The sequence below is a fragment of the Actinia tenebrosa genome, unplaced genomic scaffold (assembly GCF_029948245.1).
Source record: "Actinia tenebrosa isolate PJP-AT-01 unplaced genomic scaffold, QUT_ActTen_1.0 PGA_scaffold2__45_contigs__length_23673736, whole genome shotgun sequence".
In the NCBI taxonomy this organism is placed as follows: Eukaryota; Metazoa; Cnidaria; class Anthozoa; order Actiniaria; family Actiniidae; genus Actinia; species Actinia tenebrosa.
In genome coordinates, this window is record NW_028292579.1 from 5,106,010 (window position 1) to 5,123,550 (window position 17,541).

The 17,541-nt window shown below is 37.2% G+C and overlaps 2 protein-coding genes and 1 long non-coding RNA gene across 5 annotated transcripts; all 3 read left to right on the plus strand.

The window, feature by feature from the left end:
• The first annotated feature begins 70 nt into the window (after positions 1–70).
• LOC116292781 (uncharacterized) lies at positions 71–6,694 on the plus strand. 3 transcript variants are annotated; one of them, XR_004196709.2, is made up of 9 exons: positions 71–199; positions 1,739–2,233; positions 2,429–2,719; positions 3,086–3,180; positions 3,262–3,406; positions 4,049–4,112; positions 4,926–5,194; positions 5,611–5,979; positions 6,620–6,694. XR_004196709.2 is itself a non-coding variant. In XM_031700136.2 (9 exons), the coding sequence occupies exons 1-8, from the start codon at positions 182–184 to the stop codon at positions 5,668–5,670; spliced, it is 1,437 nt and encodes a 478-aa protein (XP_031555996.2). In that variant the 5' UTR covers positions 71–181; the 3' UTR covers positions 5,671–5,696; positions 6,620–6,688. The 3 variants fall into 3 exon arrangements, 1 of the variants encoding a protein (XP_031555996.2); XR_004196708.2 differs by having other exon boundaries at positions 5,611–5,790; positions 6,620–6,688; XM_031700136.2 differs by having other exon boundaries at positions 5,611–5,696; positions 6,620–6,688.
• Positions 6,695–9,470: 2,776 nt separating this feature from the next.
• Positions 9,471–10,595, plus strand: LOC116292782 (L-rhamnose-binding lectin ELEL-1). The gene is made up of 3 exons (XM_031700138.2): positions 9,471–9,724; positions 10,047–10,067; positions 10,181–10,595. The coding sequence occupies exons 1-3, from the start codon at positions 9,598–9,600 to the stop codon at positions 10,459–10,461; spliced, it is 429 nt and encodes a 142-aa protein (XP_031555998.1). The 5' UTR covers positions 9,471–9,597; the 3' UTR covers positions 10,462–10,595.
• A 97-nt stretch (positions 10,596–10,692) lies between these two features.
• On the plus strand, positions 10,693–17,263 carry LOC116292783 (uncharacterized). Its single transcript, XR_004196710.1, has 3 exons — positions 10,693–10,754; positions 14,428–14,491; positions 17,028–17,263. It is a non-coding gene; the product is annotated as an uncharacterized LOC116292783 (long non-coding RNA).
• The last annotated feature ends 278 nt before the right edge of the window (positions 17,264–17,541 follow it).

Below are 17,541 nucleotides of genomic sequence, written 5' to 3' on the forward strand. Positions count from 1 at the left end.
TGGCTGTTAATCATAAAAAAGTGAACAAACTTAATTTAATTTATGTTTATTCTGCAGCTGGTGCCATGCTTGAGTTAATTAAAAAAAGAGCAGATGCCTTGCCGTTATTAGTGGGAACTAACTAAGGCGAACTGAAAAAAGAGAAAGCAAAGAAACGTTTGGAAAAAGAAAAGGGAAAAAAATGAAGGATTTGAGAAAGGTAAAGATTTTGATAAGGGAAAATATGACTTTTTCAGTGTATTTATAGATAAAGTTCAGTATTTTATAGCTTGTTTCGAAATTAATCATTTAACCGTCTTCGTTTTCAAAAAGGAAAAATTAGAGGCAATTAAAGCTGTGTCGCTTACTAGACTGATTTGAAGTTTAGCTATTTACGTACTTGACTAGATCTTCATGCATGTAAAAAAAAGTATTTGCCTTGAGATAAGAATGAAACACATTGTCAGATACTGAAATTATCCAGGTTAGAATCTCATTAATGTCACTCAAAAAGGCGCATCAAATTAAAAACTATACACTGTGCAAAATTAAAATAGGTCTTTCTGGTAACTTTCCAATTTTCTTTGGGCGTTTCACGTTGTACCGTTAAGTAATGATGCTTGTGCGAAACAACAGTATTTCTAGATAATTGCAGCAAAAAGGTTGATACAAAAAGAAATTTTTATTGCAATTATGAAAATAGTTTCTTTAGAATGGAATCTTTATGTATTTGTATCCACTTTCGTGTGTTCGATTCATGCATGGACTCGGCATCAAATGTGAGGTCCTGCCTTGTTGTATGGGTGTTTCGCTGGATTCACCGTTTTTTCTTCCCTCTGCAAAAACTTACCCAATCTAAACCTCCAATTCAATCCAGAGGTTTCTATCATTCGGGTATCGATAAAATTCGGTTTCCTTTTATCTTTCCCAATTAATTAAGAGGAAATGTTTTTCAATAATGAGCAATAATGGCAAGAAGCCCCAAAAGCTAGACCTTCGTATGAGTTTTGATACCAATCTTTGTTTTGGGGTAACACTCAAAACCTTTTTTAAACAGTTAGAAACTGATGTACTATGATAAAATGCCTGTTTGAAGCGGTATTTTCAATTGTACAAAGATGTTTTGTTGCATTTGTGTTAGAATGTTGCTTTGTCAGGCTTTTTTTTATAGAAAATATATGGGAAATAAGCAAATGAATTAGGCCTAAACCTCATTTTCGAATAAAATTTTTGCTTTGGGTTAACATTTTGATTCCACTTTCATCGGTCATCTCCACTTCCAAACAATTAAGTTAAACTTTTTGAATAACAAGATTTTAGCCTTGTACGACAGCCTTTCTTCAAGAAAATAGTTTTTGGCGCTCACTGCTTGAATACGAAAAGAATTCTCTCTTAAAGTTAATCAATTATTGGAAAAGTACTTGCTATTGTTACGCAACAGTCGCCTCCAAGAGTGTCAGTGTGTGGGGGGTCCGAACCATGTAGGGGAAGTATGGGGTTATGGGTTATGTGAAGTATGCACGCCGCACTTTGACCGTCGGTTCAAAATAATCAAGAGAAAGTATCAAGAACCTAAAATATTATAACATAGAGGGTATTGAAACTTGATAGATTGATAGTAAAGGACTCTTAAAAATTCGTGACCTGCGTGAGTTACTCTTTCGGTATGTTTTTGCAACTTTTCCCTTCATCTACATTGCAGAAAGAATTTGTTTCAATAGGATTCTATCTATTCATTAGCAAACTTATTTTTTTATAGATGAACAAATCAACGATGATGTCCGTCTGGTTGCATGTGGTCATATGGATGCTGGTTAACGAATTTCCGCTGGTTGAAGTTTCATCGTCATCATCATCATCATCACCACCACCATCACCACCATCACCATCGTCATCATCATCACCATCATCACAATCATCACCATCGTCATCACCATCGTCATCACCATCACCATCAACATCATCAACATCACCACCACCATCACCATCATCATCATCATCAACAACAACACCATCACCATCATCACCGTCATCAAGCAGCCACGTCAGTGGTAACAAGCACAATCAAGAATGCCCTGATAAGATAGGAGGAATTACGATAGCACTGATGTACAGCCCCCCTTATGTCTTTTACAATACTAATGGTCGTGTCAAAGACAATCAAGGGACCAATGGGATTATAGTCGACTGCCTGTTATTCAGCTTCAAAATGTGCTATCATAGTTGTCCAAGTCCCTTGAATATAACATGGAAGGTATGTATTATTAATTCAGGTATTGACGTGACGTGACATGTCGTGACTTGACGTGACGTGACGTGACGTGACGTGACGTAATGTGATGTGATGTGATCATGATATAATGTGAAGTAACGCGCAGCTATGTAAGGGAGTCAGTGTCCTCAAACACACCAAAGTTTTGTATCTCAAAGACGTATTTTTCCCCATGAGGTTGTCAACACTTCAAATGAGCTGGAACAAGAGATCACTTCTGGTCAAAGTGACATCATTTTGCCCATCACATCAAGATTAGTGAACAGTTTGAGCTGGCCTGATTACACAGGAACACCGCTCAGCTTTAACCCTATCGTCAAAACAAGCAGTCGCGCCCTGATAATAAATAAAAACCATTTTAATCAAAAGTCAATGGAATTAATGCTGCAAGCGTTATTGGATACTTGGCCGATATTCGTTTACACTTTTATATTGGCTGGCTTATCAGGAGTCTGTATCTGGATTTTGGTGAGTACTTTTGATGGTCCCTCACTTCCCTTGATGGTCCCTCACTTCTCTTGATGGTCCCTCACATCCCTTGATGGTCCTTCACTTTTCTTGATGGTACCATTACTTCCCTTGATGGTCCCTCACTTCCCTTGATGGTCCCTCACTTCCCTTGATGGTCCTTCACTTTCCTTGCTGGTCCCTCGCGTCCCTTGCTGGTCCCTCACTTCCCTTGATGGTCCTCACTTCCCTTGATGGTCCCTCACTTCCCTTGATGGTCCCTCACTTCCCTTGCTGGTCCCTCGCTTCCCTTATGGTCTATTATTGGTAATGTAAGCTGATATTTTCTTCATGCGTATCTAGTCACGATAATGATTTATCTTCAAGGAATCGCGTGGTAACAGTGACGAGTTTCAAAGAACCTTCTTAAAGGGTTGGTGGGAAGGCTTTTGGTGGGCATTTGTTTCCATGACAACAGTAGGGTAAGAGCACTTGACTCATTCATTATACTGTTAATAGTAATAGTAGTATATGAATTAAATCTTATTTGAATTTACAAATAGGTATGGAGACAAGACCCCCAAGTCCATATTTGGCCGTGTATTTGGTGTGATCTGGATACTAGTCGGTATCGTGATTGTAGCCATGTTCACAGCTACAGTAACCAACGCCTTGACTTTGATTAACTCAGGCATTGAAAACAAAAAGGTATTCATATCTATGAGTGCCTATCCACTTAAAATACTCAACCAAATTAAACTGGGATTGGTTTAGCCACGCACCATTTGCTTCGATCAGAGAAATCATTTCAAATCTTTGCGGAATGAATTAAAACTTTGGCCAAGACAGACGTATAGTATTGAAGAAATAAAAAACGCGTGCGCGTGCTGTGTGCGGTTATAAAACACGTGGTGATTGGCAGAACACGAGAGAAGTTTTAGGAGAAGCACGACATGGAGTGGTTTCTCCCAATGCTTAAGTGCTTTATACCTTCATGCACAGAAAACAAGTTTTTAAAATTTCTTTCTTATTTTGGACACGAGTGACGAAATAAAAAGTGCGCGCGTGTTGTTTGTTCTCATAATGCACGCGCTTCCTAACCAATCATAACGCGAGATTTAAAGCGGTTCTTTAATGTTTGGCTCTTAAATGGGTTCTACGTAAACTAATCACTAGAAGAAAATAAATATTGACACCCATTCACTATTATTGACATGGAAACTGTCTTTGAGTCACTTTCAAGTTACTGTTACACAATTCTAGGATATTTTCTCATCAAAGTAGTAATCAGTAGTAATTTGTTCTGTACATAGATGTTAATTATATCTGATGATTCATTTACTGATGTAGGTTGCTGTCTTGTCATCTACTGGAGCATCAATTGACGCGATAAACAAAGGAACTCAGCCCATAGGTATGCAGATAGTAATGACTACTCAAAGTGATAAATGGGCCCTTCTCAAATTTATCTTGGATCCGAGGCTAACATGTAAATACAAAGAAATGTTACAAATTCCATCGAGAAAAAGTGTGATTTCTTTTGTATTTTCATGTTAGACTTGCATCCACGATACTTTTGAGGAGGGTCCACTGTTGCTTTCGGTCTGTGGCAACACAACGCACTATAGAAGAATCGGACTACGAATGATTTTTGATTGGCTAACATTACAACCACGTGGTTTTCATTTGCTCGTTCCCAGAAAAAATTACCAATTATCAATTCCATTTGTGCGCAGATCTATAACTGATCGTTTTGGAATTCCGACCTGACGAACATTGGCCTTTGCGCAAAACTGATAATGCTGATGATGCTGATGATGATGATAATAATAATGAGAATATGACATTCTTAGAGCGTATTCAACAAAGCTCGATGTGCTGAAAGTTTGAAGCAGACAACAGAAATTGCAGAACTTTTCCCCCTTTGTTCTTTAAACTATGTTCCAATTTACATGTCGGATTTTTAAAGATTCATAACCCTTACTAGCCAACAGTACCTTGCATTTTACATATGAGATCTTAAAGTAGGTGCAAAGATCATTTTATTTAAACTATGGCTCAATTCTTTCCATGTGGGAATAATCCTAAAACACTATATAAACACTACTGCGTCCACCTACATACATACATTTGAGGCCGTTAAGTATAAACTGTACTTGTAGTTGGCTTTCTTTTCTTTGTGGGATCATTAATGCACCTTCAACTGACTAGTAACTTTGCATTATAGAATACGGTTCATTCCAAGAAATGTACGAAGCGCTGGAGTCGCAACAAGTGGAGGGGATTTACATTGATCAGTACGTGGGAGCCCATTACATGAAGGAGATCTCCGATGAAGATTTGCGAGTTTTGACCATCGTTGACACTGAGATCAACTATTTATTAGCAGTAAACGCTAATACCTATAAAGAAATAACCAAGAACGTATGTGTACTAGAAGCTTTAGGACACACTTCTTGTGATCGCCTATTACAGAAGTATTTATTACCAATCAAGGTAATGAGGACAATTGATTGTATAACTGGCTAGATTCGGTGGGAAATACTGTGAATACTCGCGTGAGGGATATATGCGTCATATTTTAAATTCAAATCTTGTCAATACCCTACATGAAAAACCTCAAAGTTGACCAAAGCCAGGGTTTTGTGGAGGGGGGAAACCGAAGAACCTGGAGAAAAATCTTCGAATAAAGGAAGAAGCCTAACAAACTTCACTAACGAGTCCAGGAACTCAACACAAACATGCCAGAGGTATTTTCATCCCATGAAGTGGCGATTCCTATCTATACTACAAACATCAAATTTCTTCCAACCCCGAGTCAAGTAACAGTAACTCACAAATCGAATCAAGTGGGAATTTATCAAGTGTTAACTCTATCAAAGTAGTCTGAATTTTCTCCAATTTTTCTTCAGAGTTTCAGCTTTAATGAAGACTACAAAGGTCTCTTATCCAGCAGTTCGGAGGAACACTAGCAAGTTTAGGTCTCCAATGTTGGTTGGTGTGTTCCTTAGTCATAATTGAATTTTTTTATGGAAAAATAGAAAACTTGAAGTCGTATATAAGCATGCAGTAAATTGCCAGAACACAAGATAGTAAGTAGTGGAGTGCTTCTCAACACTTCTCAAGTTTCTGCTAATCTCTAAGAGCTCAATAAGATCACATGTACCAGGGCTTCAAATACCAGCCAGACATCGGACAATGTCCACTCAGAATTGCAACTTGTCTGGTGAAATCTTTGCCTTGCTGGTTGTTTCAACTAATAATGTTTAGCCAAAAATGAGGTATGACCAAGCTAAAACGTATTTGTTCAATCTTCATGATCGGCAACTTAATTACTGTTATTTTAAGCCCTGACATACAGCACAGCAAACAATATATCCTTTTTACTTGGGCATACAATGTTCTCCCATTTCAGACTATGGGTCATTCGGTTGAGAATGAGATTCTTTGTGTGAGTTGTATTAAATGATAATAATATATAGATCTATAATAATAAATGTAACATTGTCTATCATGGGTATCCATGCATCCAATTCCCTGTGCTCTTTCTCATAAATACTATAGATAGGTTATTAGTAAAGAGCCTTCATGATAAGCCAGTGGCTTAAAGTACTTCAGACTTTTATTGTGTGTAAAGGTTACTTCCAAGGATGCTCTTTTTACTAAAAATGAAAAAATAAAAAAGTTGTGCCATGATCTTGGCAATAAGACCCAAGATTTTTTAAACAATCCTGTCAATGTCTAGTTACAAGATCTTAAAAGATCTTAGAGGACTTGATCAAGAGCTTGCAGGATCTATTTCTTGCAAGGTCTTCCAGGTTTAGGCAAGATCTTGTCAGTATTTGTCAAGACTTTAATCTTGCCTAATCTTTCAAGAATCGTAGCAATATGTTTAAAAATGCCTTTGTTTTGACCCCACAGATCCCCACAGTTGTAGATGTCATCATGTTGGGTGCTTCATTTGCCCCAGTAACATCCTGTCAGAAGACATTATTGGTAAGTCAGCCTAGACAAGACTTGTACGATTACCATTCAGGTTATAAGACCCTGCAGTCAAAAGATAAACATCTAAGATCTATAAGTCATTCAATCAAACACTCCCTGTTATTTGAATAACTAATGTAGTGTCTTGAAGATCACTAGGGGACATTTATGTTTGCAGTATATTGACTTGGTGCATGCAGAAATAAATAAATCTGGTGTATTTGAAAAATCTGAATACTAAATTTACTTAGAATTTATTAGCATGGGCGGCCTTTTTTGCACCCATAAGGTGCATATTTTTGAGATATTTTTAGGAATAACCTTTTTGCAATTCACTATGGAGAATTCAGATGTAAGACATTTTCTATTATTACAAGAAACCAACCAGGATGCACACACATGTATTCAGCAACTTAACCGTCGCTAGACTAGGTAGTTTTGTAACAGTTACTGGAATAAGAATTAGTGGTTAATCGAAATTAATTGAGATTTGACTGTTACAAAGTGGGGCTATTAGTCCATTACTGACAGTGCCCAGTTACTTAATATTCAGTTGAGATTTGGGGCAAGCACCTCCTATCGTTACTTAGACAACAAAATCTAAGCTTAAAAATTGTAGCCACAAATCCTGTTGCTGCTCCTTCTATCTACCGAAATGTCAGTCATTTATTTGTCCATGTTCCATTATCTTTGACATTTTTGGTTTCTTGTTGTTTATCCTATTCCTATCTTATGTCAGACTCTTTGGCGTTAACTGAGCCACAACTGGTTTTTCTCTACTTATGGATTAATTATCATTAATTCCTTATTTACACTTTGACATTTCGGCTTCTTGTTGTTTTCCTATTCCTATCTTATGTCAGACTCTCTGGCCTTCACTGAGCCACAAGAGTTTTTTCTCCTATGAATAGATTTATATTAATAATTCTTCCTTTACAAAATGGGTGGGGCTAGGTGAAAAAAGGAGGGGCCTCGAAAATTTTTCATGTACAAAAGGAGGGGCCCTGGAATTTTTTTTATGGATTTAAGGGAGGGGACTTGAAATTTCAGGTGAAGGTCTAAAGCTAGTGAAGGGGGGTCTTGAAAAAGATCACTTTCTCTGTTGGGGGCCCCCTAAGAAAATGGGTGCCTTTTCCAATTTCTCACCAAGCCCCCTCCCCCAGTTAGATAATGAACGGTTCCTAATCTATTTCTACCCTCGTTAAATAAAGTATTATTTGGCCCGTACATTCTTCTGATTAGTCTTCAGCATAATGCCATAACACACTGATGATAATTTGCGATTAATATACTAAATTCTTCGTTTGCACATTACGTCATAGCGGCCATGTTGGTACCATTTAACAAAAGATTTCTTAGCATCCATTGTTAACGGTACCACAATGGCCGCCATGTTTTTGTCTTTTAACTCTCTTGGGAATACTTGCAACCCATCAATACACATTATACTTTCGATCTTATACTAACTTTCTATTGACTTTCTTTGATTTGTGAACTGATGAAATAAGTCATTAAAGTTAAGTCATAAGTTATAAAATATTTACGAAGGCATTTAATGAATTCCAATGATTCCAAAAGGTAGTGCGCTTAAAGTAAAAATAATAAGTTCTTGAATAAAAAAGTAACATGTGTGCTATAAACTTTAGAGTAACTACCTCTCCAGAATTCAAGATATTGGATTCCAATTTAGGAACCTTGAAGCTCCAAAACGTATATAGTAACATAAGTAACTAATGTCACAGTAAAAGGCAATGAAATTTTGTTTAAATGCTTTCATACGATATTCATCGTTTGGAAAAACAGGAAAAAAAGTTTGGATATTCCATCGTTATAGCTTAGCAACATTATTAACTTCCCTTTTCGATGGTAATGTTTCTACAGTGCGATGTTTCATATGCTTCAAATTTTGGATCGAATTTTCAAGCGGCGTCATAATTGTTTTTCTGCCCTAGACTTTCCATCCAAATTTATGCAAGGGCTGCATTAGTACTTGATGATAAGATTCTGAAAATTACAGAAAAATCGTACCTGAGGATGAGGAGAAAAAAGCCAAAAACTAAAAATAGCACTGTTTGATTTTCGGTTGTAATAGGCTAAGCACTTTAGAAATCTTAAAATAAAATAAACTGTTAGAATCTAGGATAATCAAAGCACATTATATGAAAAGTTGACGCACTAGTTTTGCAAAGCGAGCGAGAATAAAGTTGTCCAAAGTTCGCTCTGAATTACTAGGTTGTTTGTTAATTACAATTCATTGGTTCAATGTGCATGATTTAAAAAAAAATTGTCTTGAAGTCGGTAACTCGAAGTTGATACTGAATTGGTGGCATGGGTGGCGTAATGGTTTACCGCTCGCCTCTCACCACCTCTCACCACTCTCACAGTTGAGTTTGTTCGTTGTGTTGTTCTCTCCCTTGCCACGAGGGTTTTCTCCGGGATCTCCGGTTTCCTCCCTCCGTAAAAAGCAACATGTGATTTGAGTGTTGTATGTTGTAAATATAGAATGTAGTGGTAGTGTGTGTGGAAGGAACCTCACGGAAGAGCCCCGCATGGGGAGTGGTGGTTGTAAATATAAGTATAAGTATTGAAGACTATTCATTTTGATTTATTTTAACATGTTATCTTTTGTCTGTTGTTGACTTCGTCTCTGATTTTTAATTAAAAGACTTATTATTCATAGATCAATTGTCTAGAAGTCAGCAACTCCAAGTGAATACTTAAAAAAAGAAGACTATTTAGTCATTGCTTTGTATTTTCGAGATTAAACGTGTTATAGTTGTTGTGACGTTTGAACTCTGTGAATACTACTTATCAGTTGCTCATTTGATAGAAACCACACATATCTAGACTACTAGATACTGTATACACGAGCGGTCAAATACCGGGAAACTTGATTTATCTGTTGCAGACAAACCATGAAGTCGTTCACCATCGCCCTGCTGTTCCTGCTTGGCCTGCTTGGCCTCACTTGTGCAGCACCAAGTAAAGACAAAGCTCAAGATGCTGGCGAAGTAGTTGCTTCAGACCAGAATGGTTTTGCAAGTATGGGTCCCCTTTTTCATTCATTTTGTACACATTCTGCTTACTTGTCTTGTATTTTCGCATTTCTTCAGGTTGATTTTATGCTGCACAACTTTTGCTTTGCTTTACTTACTGTCGCATTCAACTTGCTCACAACTTAGGTAGTTGTGGGTAGTTGTAGCGAGTCGTAGACTTCACGTACGTTGTATGCATGCGACAGGGTAAATCAGCCTTTTTTCTATCTTCATTGCTTAACCCGGGCTTCAAATATTATTTTTTTCTATGTCTTTTTTAAATGTAATTCACTCTCATTATTGTTTCTTTCTCTTTCATACATGTACAGTTCAACGTCGTCAGTCAACGCGTAAGTTTTTTTTAAAAAAATTGGGAATTGAACAGGAGCCGAGGCACGAGTTTTTTTCACGTTTTTTTTGTTCACAATGTTATTTACGATATCTTCTACATATTATTCTATAGATACGTATATCTTGTGTGAAGGCCAAAATGGAGTTCTTGGCTGTCCCGGCAACAAGCGTCTACGCATCCTTTACGCCAACTACGGCAGAACAAGTAGGAACGTCTGCTGGCACTTGTTGTTTATGTCCAATACCAACTGCCACTCGAGCTATGCCAAGAGGAAGATTCGCGGTGCTTGTAATGGTCATAACTCCTGCCGTTTGTACGCTACAAACAATTCCTTTGGTGATCCCTGTCCGTGGACCCATAAGTACATCGAGGTTCATTACAAGTGTGTTTGAAACTTGATAAGGAAATATTAAACAAGTGTAATAACTTGAATTGATTAAGACATAAGCTTAAAAAACACACTCATGTAAACTAAGAGTAATACTCAAGTTATGAAATAAACAAAACATTATGAATATGAACATAACTTTAGCTTGTTTTGTTCCTGTCGATCCTCGGGCTCCAAAGTCCCTTGAACCATTCATTAACCTCCAATACAATGATCCCGATGTCCTTTGCGGCCTCAAAAAATGGCGTCCATCACAACTGGAGAAGTTGATACAACTTAGTAGTCGTAATTTACGAGGTAAGCAATGTTTTAAGCCTTATTAGATCTTTAGATTTATAACGATGAAGTGTTTGATGTCTTCGGTTATCGCTTTAGCCCTAAAATTCTTGTGTACTATAGTATTTTACCTAGTTTTGAAGACGAATTGTGTGCGCACAACAGCTGAATTATATTTATACGATGTTCAGCCAGTGCGTTTTCCTTTTTGTGCTTTTAGCTGCTTTTGTTTATCATATTAGGAGCTCCGTTACTCCGGGGGGCTGAAATTGCGAACTAATTAGAGAGTGGTTTGGGACCGATCGTTGATTGTGTCGTGGGGAGGGTGGGCCGATTTGCGGGAAAAAATAAAGTGAGATTTGTATCTACTTTTGGTATATAAGTTGGTATATACTAGAACAATTATTCACATCAGGCTCAGCCAATATCGGTAGAATATTTACATCGTCGCTCATCGCCGCTGATGTTCACTTCGCCTTGTGAAAATAATTAAGTGTGTAGTTGGTTGGGGGGGAGGGGGGGTGGGAGGGGGGGGGAGGGGAGGGGAGAAACTCGCACATAAGTATGCATGTGATTTGCTGACATAATTTATCGGTATGTCCTCATACTTCCCTAGCTCTAGACCAAATCAGAAAGCTTGAAAATTCGCACTAGTGGTAAAAATAGTCATTTTACCAAGAATTCAATTCCCAAGAGCTAAAGAGATTTTATTGTTATGCCATATAACCACAGGAAGCCCAAGCAATACTATGGGCACCGGCACGTGATGGTGCAAAACCTCTATAGAATGTATAAGGCCCAGTCCAGATGTCGATCTTTTGTCGAATCTAATTATTTACATTTAGTGCACGAGAAGAGCAATGTTTGAATCAATTGAGATCGACAGATTTAATTAACCTCGGGGAAGAATTAAAGTCGAATGCTCAAACCTTGTCTCTTTTAGCCATGCATGGTATCCAACATAAGAATTACCGTAAATCCTTTATTTAGCCCCCCGGGAGGCTTATTTACAATACAATACAATACAATTTTATTTGGCACCTTATACTTAATAGTACATGAGTGTTTGATTCCAAATGTATTATAGGTATATATATATATATATATATACTATGTATTAGGTAATTTTCTTATTTCATTTTCACGTATCAGCATACATTGATGAATGTATGCTGATATGGCTCTTTGTAGAGACGCTGATTTTGAATTGATTAAGAACATAAAACAACTGTCAGCGCTCATATTGTTGAAATTAATGCTGGTGTTTTTTTCTATGAACTCTCTTAAGTCGTTTCTATGAGAGTCATATAGTGGACACCAAACTAGAAAGTGTTTTTCGATTTCTACTCCCGACTTACACACTGGGCAAATCCTTTCATCGTAAATGAGATAAGGCCTCTTATACCTCCCCGTTTCTACTTCAAGCCTATGGTTGCTAATTCTTAATTTTGTAAGCGCCACTCTGTGCTTAATATTGGTGACTTGACTTAAATATTCTTCAAAGTTATAATCCGTTTTGAACTGACGAAAGACTGAGTTTATTTTTATGTCTGTCGTCTTTCCTTTCATCATTGTGGAGATTATTCCATAAAATTTGCCTCTCAATGTCATATATTCTTTGGGTTATTATTTTTCCATATTCATACCATCTTGGAGAAAGTTCATTTTGTTTCATCCAAATTATCCCCAATCCGAGTTGTTCTAAAGTAGTTTTGATTTTTATGCTCCAAAAGGCTTTTTTAGTTTCATTTTTAATATCTTTGTAGACTTCAGCTGAAAGTTTTTTTGGGTGTAGTTCCGACTTTATAATTTTATACCAGAATTTAAAGCTTCTACTGCATGCTTTGCATTTTAGCGGAAACCTTCCTAACTCAGCTCTGCATGCAAGGTTACTAGCATTCTTTGTCACCTTGAGGGGCATTTTGCAAAATTTCAAATGAACAAGTTCCATGGGCTCTTGGTCTTTGGTGCTTAACGTTTCGATACCCCATATCTCACTTGCATATAGAAGTATTGGCGTAACAAGCGAGTCAAACAGTTTTATAGTTAATTTGATATTGGATGTGAAAAATTCACCCATTTGTTTTTTCATCTGAAATAGTGCCTTTAATGCAGCTTTTTTAAATTCTTGTTTTGCAAACGTAAAGTTTCCAAAGGTTGTAAAATTTAATCCTAAATATTTATATGATTTAACGTTTTCTAGTTTAAATTTGTTCAAATAGAATTGGAAGTTATTCATTGTCTTCCCTGTATTATTGAAAACCATCACTTTTGTCTTTGTTATATTAACTGTTAAGCCTGATTGTTCACAAAATGCCTCTAGCTTGTCGAGATATTTCTGAAGCCCCTTAGCAAATTTATTTATTTCAGGCACATTTGAGGGGGGGCTTATTGGAGAGAGGGGGGGCTTATTGATTTAGTCGAAATGCAGTATGTAATATGATTGTACTCAGGATTAAGCGAATGCATTACTATTGACCGTCTCACATAATCTGTAGTGATGTAAATGGCATTTTTATTATTTGATTCACCTGTGTTAGTCTCTCAAGTATAATTTACGATTATTGTGAATAGCAAAACTAAAACATGGTAACATTAACAAAGCAAGCTAAAAAGAAATGTTCTGAACAACCATTAAATGTTCCTTTAATCACTAACATGTGATGCTTTAGTTGTGAAGGGGGAGGGGAGGGGGGCTAAAAAGAGAGGGGGGGCTTATTTGGATAGGGGGGGCTAAATAGAGGATTTATGTTATTGTAAGTCGTAAAATGTATATTAGAAATACAAGATTTTCTTGATGTGCTGTGTACGATAAATATTATACAGCACTTATGGGTATTGGGAGGACACCTGAGAGGCATTGAGTATGGAGCGTTTTCCCAATCAAATTTAATATTTTGGTGTGCACATTTAATTATGACATTTTCAACATTCAGTTACCTAATTTGATCATGCAATATTATTCAATTTCAACAATTTATCATTCAACTTCATCATTCAATTTTTAGATTACAATATTTGATTTATACACACCTAACGTCACGCCTTGTGTTTTCATGGTTGTGCCAATTGCACACCCAATGTGGTAGCTTCATGATCATTAGCTGCGCAGAATATCCATTACTTAGATAAACGATGTTATAAAAGCTTATAAATGCTTCATAGTTGAGAAGTAATCCACTGTGTGTCATGTTCTGTGTATTATTTTTGGTGACTAGTGAACTTTAGTAGAACATAGCAATAATGTTCAACTCCCCCCCCCCCCCCCTCCCACACACACACACACACACACAATTTTATGCTTCAAATTCTAGTCTGCTGTATTTTCCAATCTTACTGTGCTCTGCAATAACCTGAATTAGAATAGCAAACAAGAACTCTACTGATTTATTTTTGTTGTGCACAAAGGTTACCTCCAATATTGTTTTTTCAAAATTACAAATAAAAATAAAATAATAAAGTCATGCCATGATCTTGGCAAGAAGACCCAAGATTTTGTACATGATCCTGGCAATGTTATCTCTAAGACCTTCAAAGATCTTGTGCAAGAACTTGCAGGGTCTTGCAGGTTTAGGCAAGATTCTTGTCATGATCTTGGCAAAAATCTAGCAAGGCTTTGTTCTGATCTTGCCTAATCTTAAAAAAGGTGTTTAATCTGGGTGACAATAAAATGTCTTTGTGTTTGACCCAACAGATGAAGAGGTCAGCATGTTGGTAGCTTCATTTGCCCACAGGAACATCCTGTCACAAGACATTTGGTAAGTCAGCCTAGAAGACTGGTACGATTAACATTCAGGTTGTAGTGCCCCACAGTCAAAAGATAAACATACCTTTCTAATAGATCTATAATATAACACTCCCTGTTTTTTGAATAGCTAATGTAGAGTCTTGAATCACTAGAATCATTCATGTTTAGATTGACTAAGTGTAGGTGGAAAAAAATAATTCTATTCGTAAACTCTGAATACTATTAACTTATTATCTTTAGCATGAGTAGCCTTTCTTTACTTTCAATGGGTTTCATACTTTTTATTTAAATTTTTTGATGCTCTGTTGCTAAGCTACATTTGGTTTATGATTTCCTTGTTGCTGGTAACTGCTGTGCTAAGTATCTTTTTAACACATCAGCAAATCTTCTTTTTACCCTGGAATTATTTGAAACTGAAAGAGAGGAAATTATGGTAAAGAAAATCAGATAGATATTGGGGTTGATGCTTGTCAAATTATTTCATTGCTCCGTAACTGTATTAATTGCTTTTCTTGAACTTCAAAACAATTTGTTAATCGTTGTTAGTTTTTTGATTATGTAAAACTTCAAAACGCGTTCACTGCCCCTCCTCTGCAAGGATCACCATCCAATCCTTGAAGTATTCTTGATCATTGTTTTGGCTGGCTATCTGTGTTGGGCATATTTTCTTCTTAATGTCAACACTGCCTTTGTGCCACAGGTATCTCAAGTGTATGAGATAGAACTGAAACACCAGTGCGCACATGCGTTTTGTCCCATTTCCCGGTGCAAGCATATGTGCGCGCATTATTTTGTGGGGAAATTTTGCTCAATGATATGACTGAAGACAGCAGAAAATCACTATGCTGTGCTCAAATCTGGGATGCGTTTAATGATTTTATCTTTGTCAGTCAAATAGGCATCATCCAAGTAAACCCAAAGGTTTCATTATTTCAATGAGTGTGGTGTTTTTCGCTTCTGAATTCCAAGTATGTTTACGCACACAGGCCTCAGTTTCAATAGATTTTCTGGTAATACCAAATAAGTTTTAGATAATAAGATAGGAATTATCAAAGAATAACAGCGAGAGCAAAGATTCGAAGACTAAAATAACAGATACGTTTGTGCTCCACTGATTTAAAGCCATGTCTTTGGGTGATTTTTAAACGAACTACAAGAGTGCGCAAGCGTTTTTGTTCTCGATGTTGCGCAGAAAGAGTCTATTTCTTTCCGTCAATACTAGTGAATTGAGAGTATAAAAACATGGGAGCAGATTTCTTGAATTGGTTCACAATTGTCTGTTGCGCACATACTGATTTCCCCGCATGACTGAAAAATTTGCCGTATGGGCGTTGGGTGCTGTGATGGGCATATTGTGATTGGATTATCAGTAAAATAGCACACTGTGATTGGCTCCATAGATCTCTCTCTCGATTTCCGCACCGCGTGACTCGCCGAACTATGTCCGTCGACTGTTCACACACATACGACATATGCTCTTGTACACAGGGTATGCTTACCGCTCGATCTAATCTGTCTTTGAATACCAAAGGAATTTTACCAACCTTTCTCGTTACTGCGCATAGATCATATTATTGCAACAGTAGAAGGTGGCGCCATTAAGACCCGTATCATCACCACGTCCTTAGGGTTTTTCCACTCTGGTTTTGATGCCACAGATGTAACTACCCTCTGGACAAGACACGCGGTTACTCCAGGTTTCCCAAGTCATGCCGTCCATTGTTCATTGTTTCTTTTCCTCTTCAATCATCGAGTTCAATCTAATGCAGCCTACTTCTATTGTCGTTTCCTTTTACCTCCCCTACGGTAACTTTGGGGGGTGGGGGGGGGGGGGGGGGGGGAGGGTGGGGAGGGAGGACAAATAGAAAGCTCACCTTAGTGTAACTTGATTCCGTTAAGTGCAGTGTCATCTCCACCGTGTTGAATGCCTTCTACTTTGAGACTAAAGCCATACTCGTACTGACATTTCAAACACCAGTCCTCTGGCCCCCAATCGCCCTAATGACTATTGGCAGTTGGACTGATGGACGTCATGTAATCACTTCTTCTGGCATCAACAGAAAAAAAACGAGCAGGCAAAGAAAAACAGCAAAATAAATCATGTTGAAAAGGCAGGCGTGGCTAGGAGATTGGTTATAGACTAGTATTTTGTCTTAGTTACCCTGCAAATGAGTTCTCACACATTTATGTCTGTTTTTTATATCAAAACGTTATTCACTACCAACAACTATATCTTTCTAAGCACTCATCTCATCCAGACAGGCTATCAGTCTTTTTTTCTCTTTTTCCCCTTTTCAATTGTTCTGTTTATTATATCTCTTATCTACTCTCTTTCTCTTTCTCTTTCTCTTTCTCTTTCTCTTTCTCTTTCTCTTTCTCTTTCTCTTTCTCTTTCTCTTTCTCTTTCTCTTTCTCTTTCTCTTTCTCTTTCTCTTTCTCTTTGCCATTTTCTCTTCTTTTCCTTTTCTTTGTCCTTTTTGTCTGTTCTTTTACAATGATGATAATAGTATTAATTTATACCTCATATTTCTTTGTAATGTTTACAGGTCCTTGGTATTTGGCTGTGCTGTACAAGTTGACTAGAAGTGCAAGTCGTATCCGAGTGGTGACAATGCCTGTATATCAACTGTAAAGATAAGAGACATTCACAGGTTTCACGATTTAAATAGTGAGATATTCTAACGCTCGCAGAGACACAGAATAATATTATATCTGTCATTCATCTGTATTTGGTTTGAAAAAAAAAACACGACAAACTGGAAAGGGCAAACCTGAGGAAAAATGTATATGGTTATTGTGTATCACAAGGTATACATATTCCCATCATACCCTGAAACAACCTCTGAGCTTATCAAACTCGCTCAGGACACATCTAACTCACAGATTGAATTGAAGTTTAGTGTATTAGATTTTGAAAGAACCCGGAGAAAAAAACGAATCAAGTGAGAGAGCTAACAAACTCTACTCACATGTGTGATGCCGGGAATCGAACCCCAATGGTAACAAGAGAGTGCACTACTGCTACGCAACTCTCGATTCCTCTTTCCTATGACACTAATG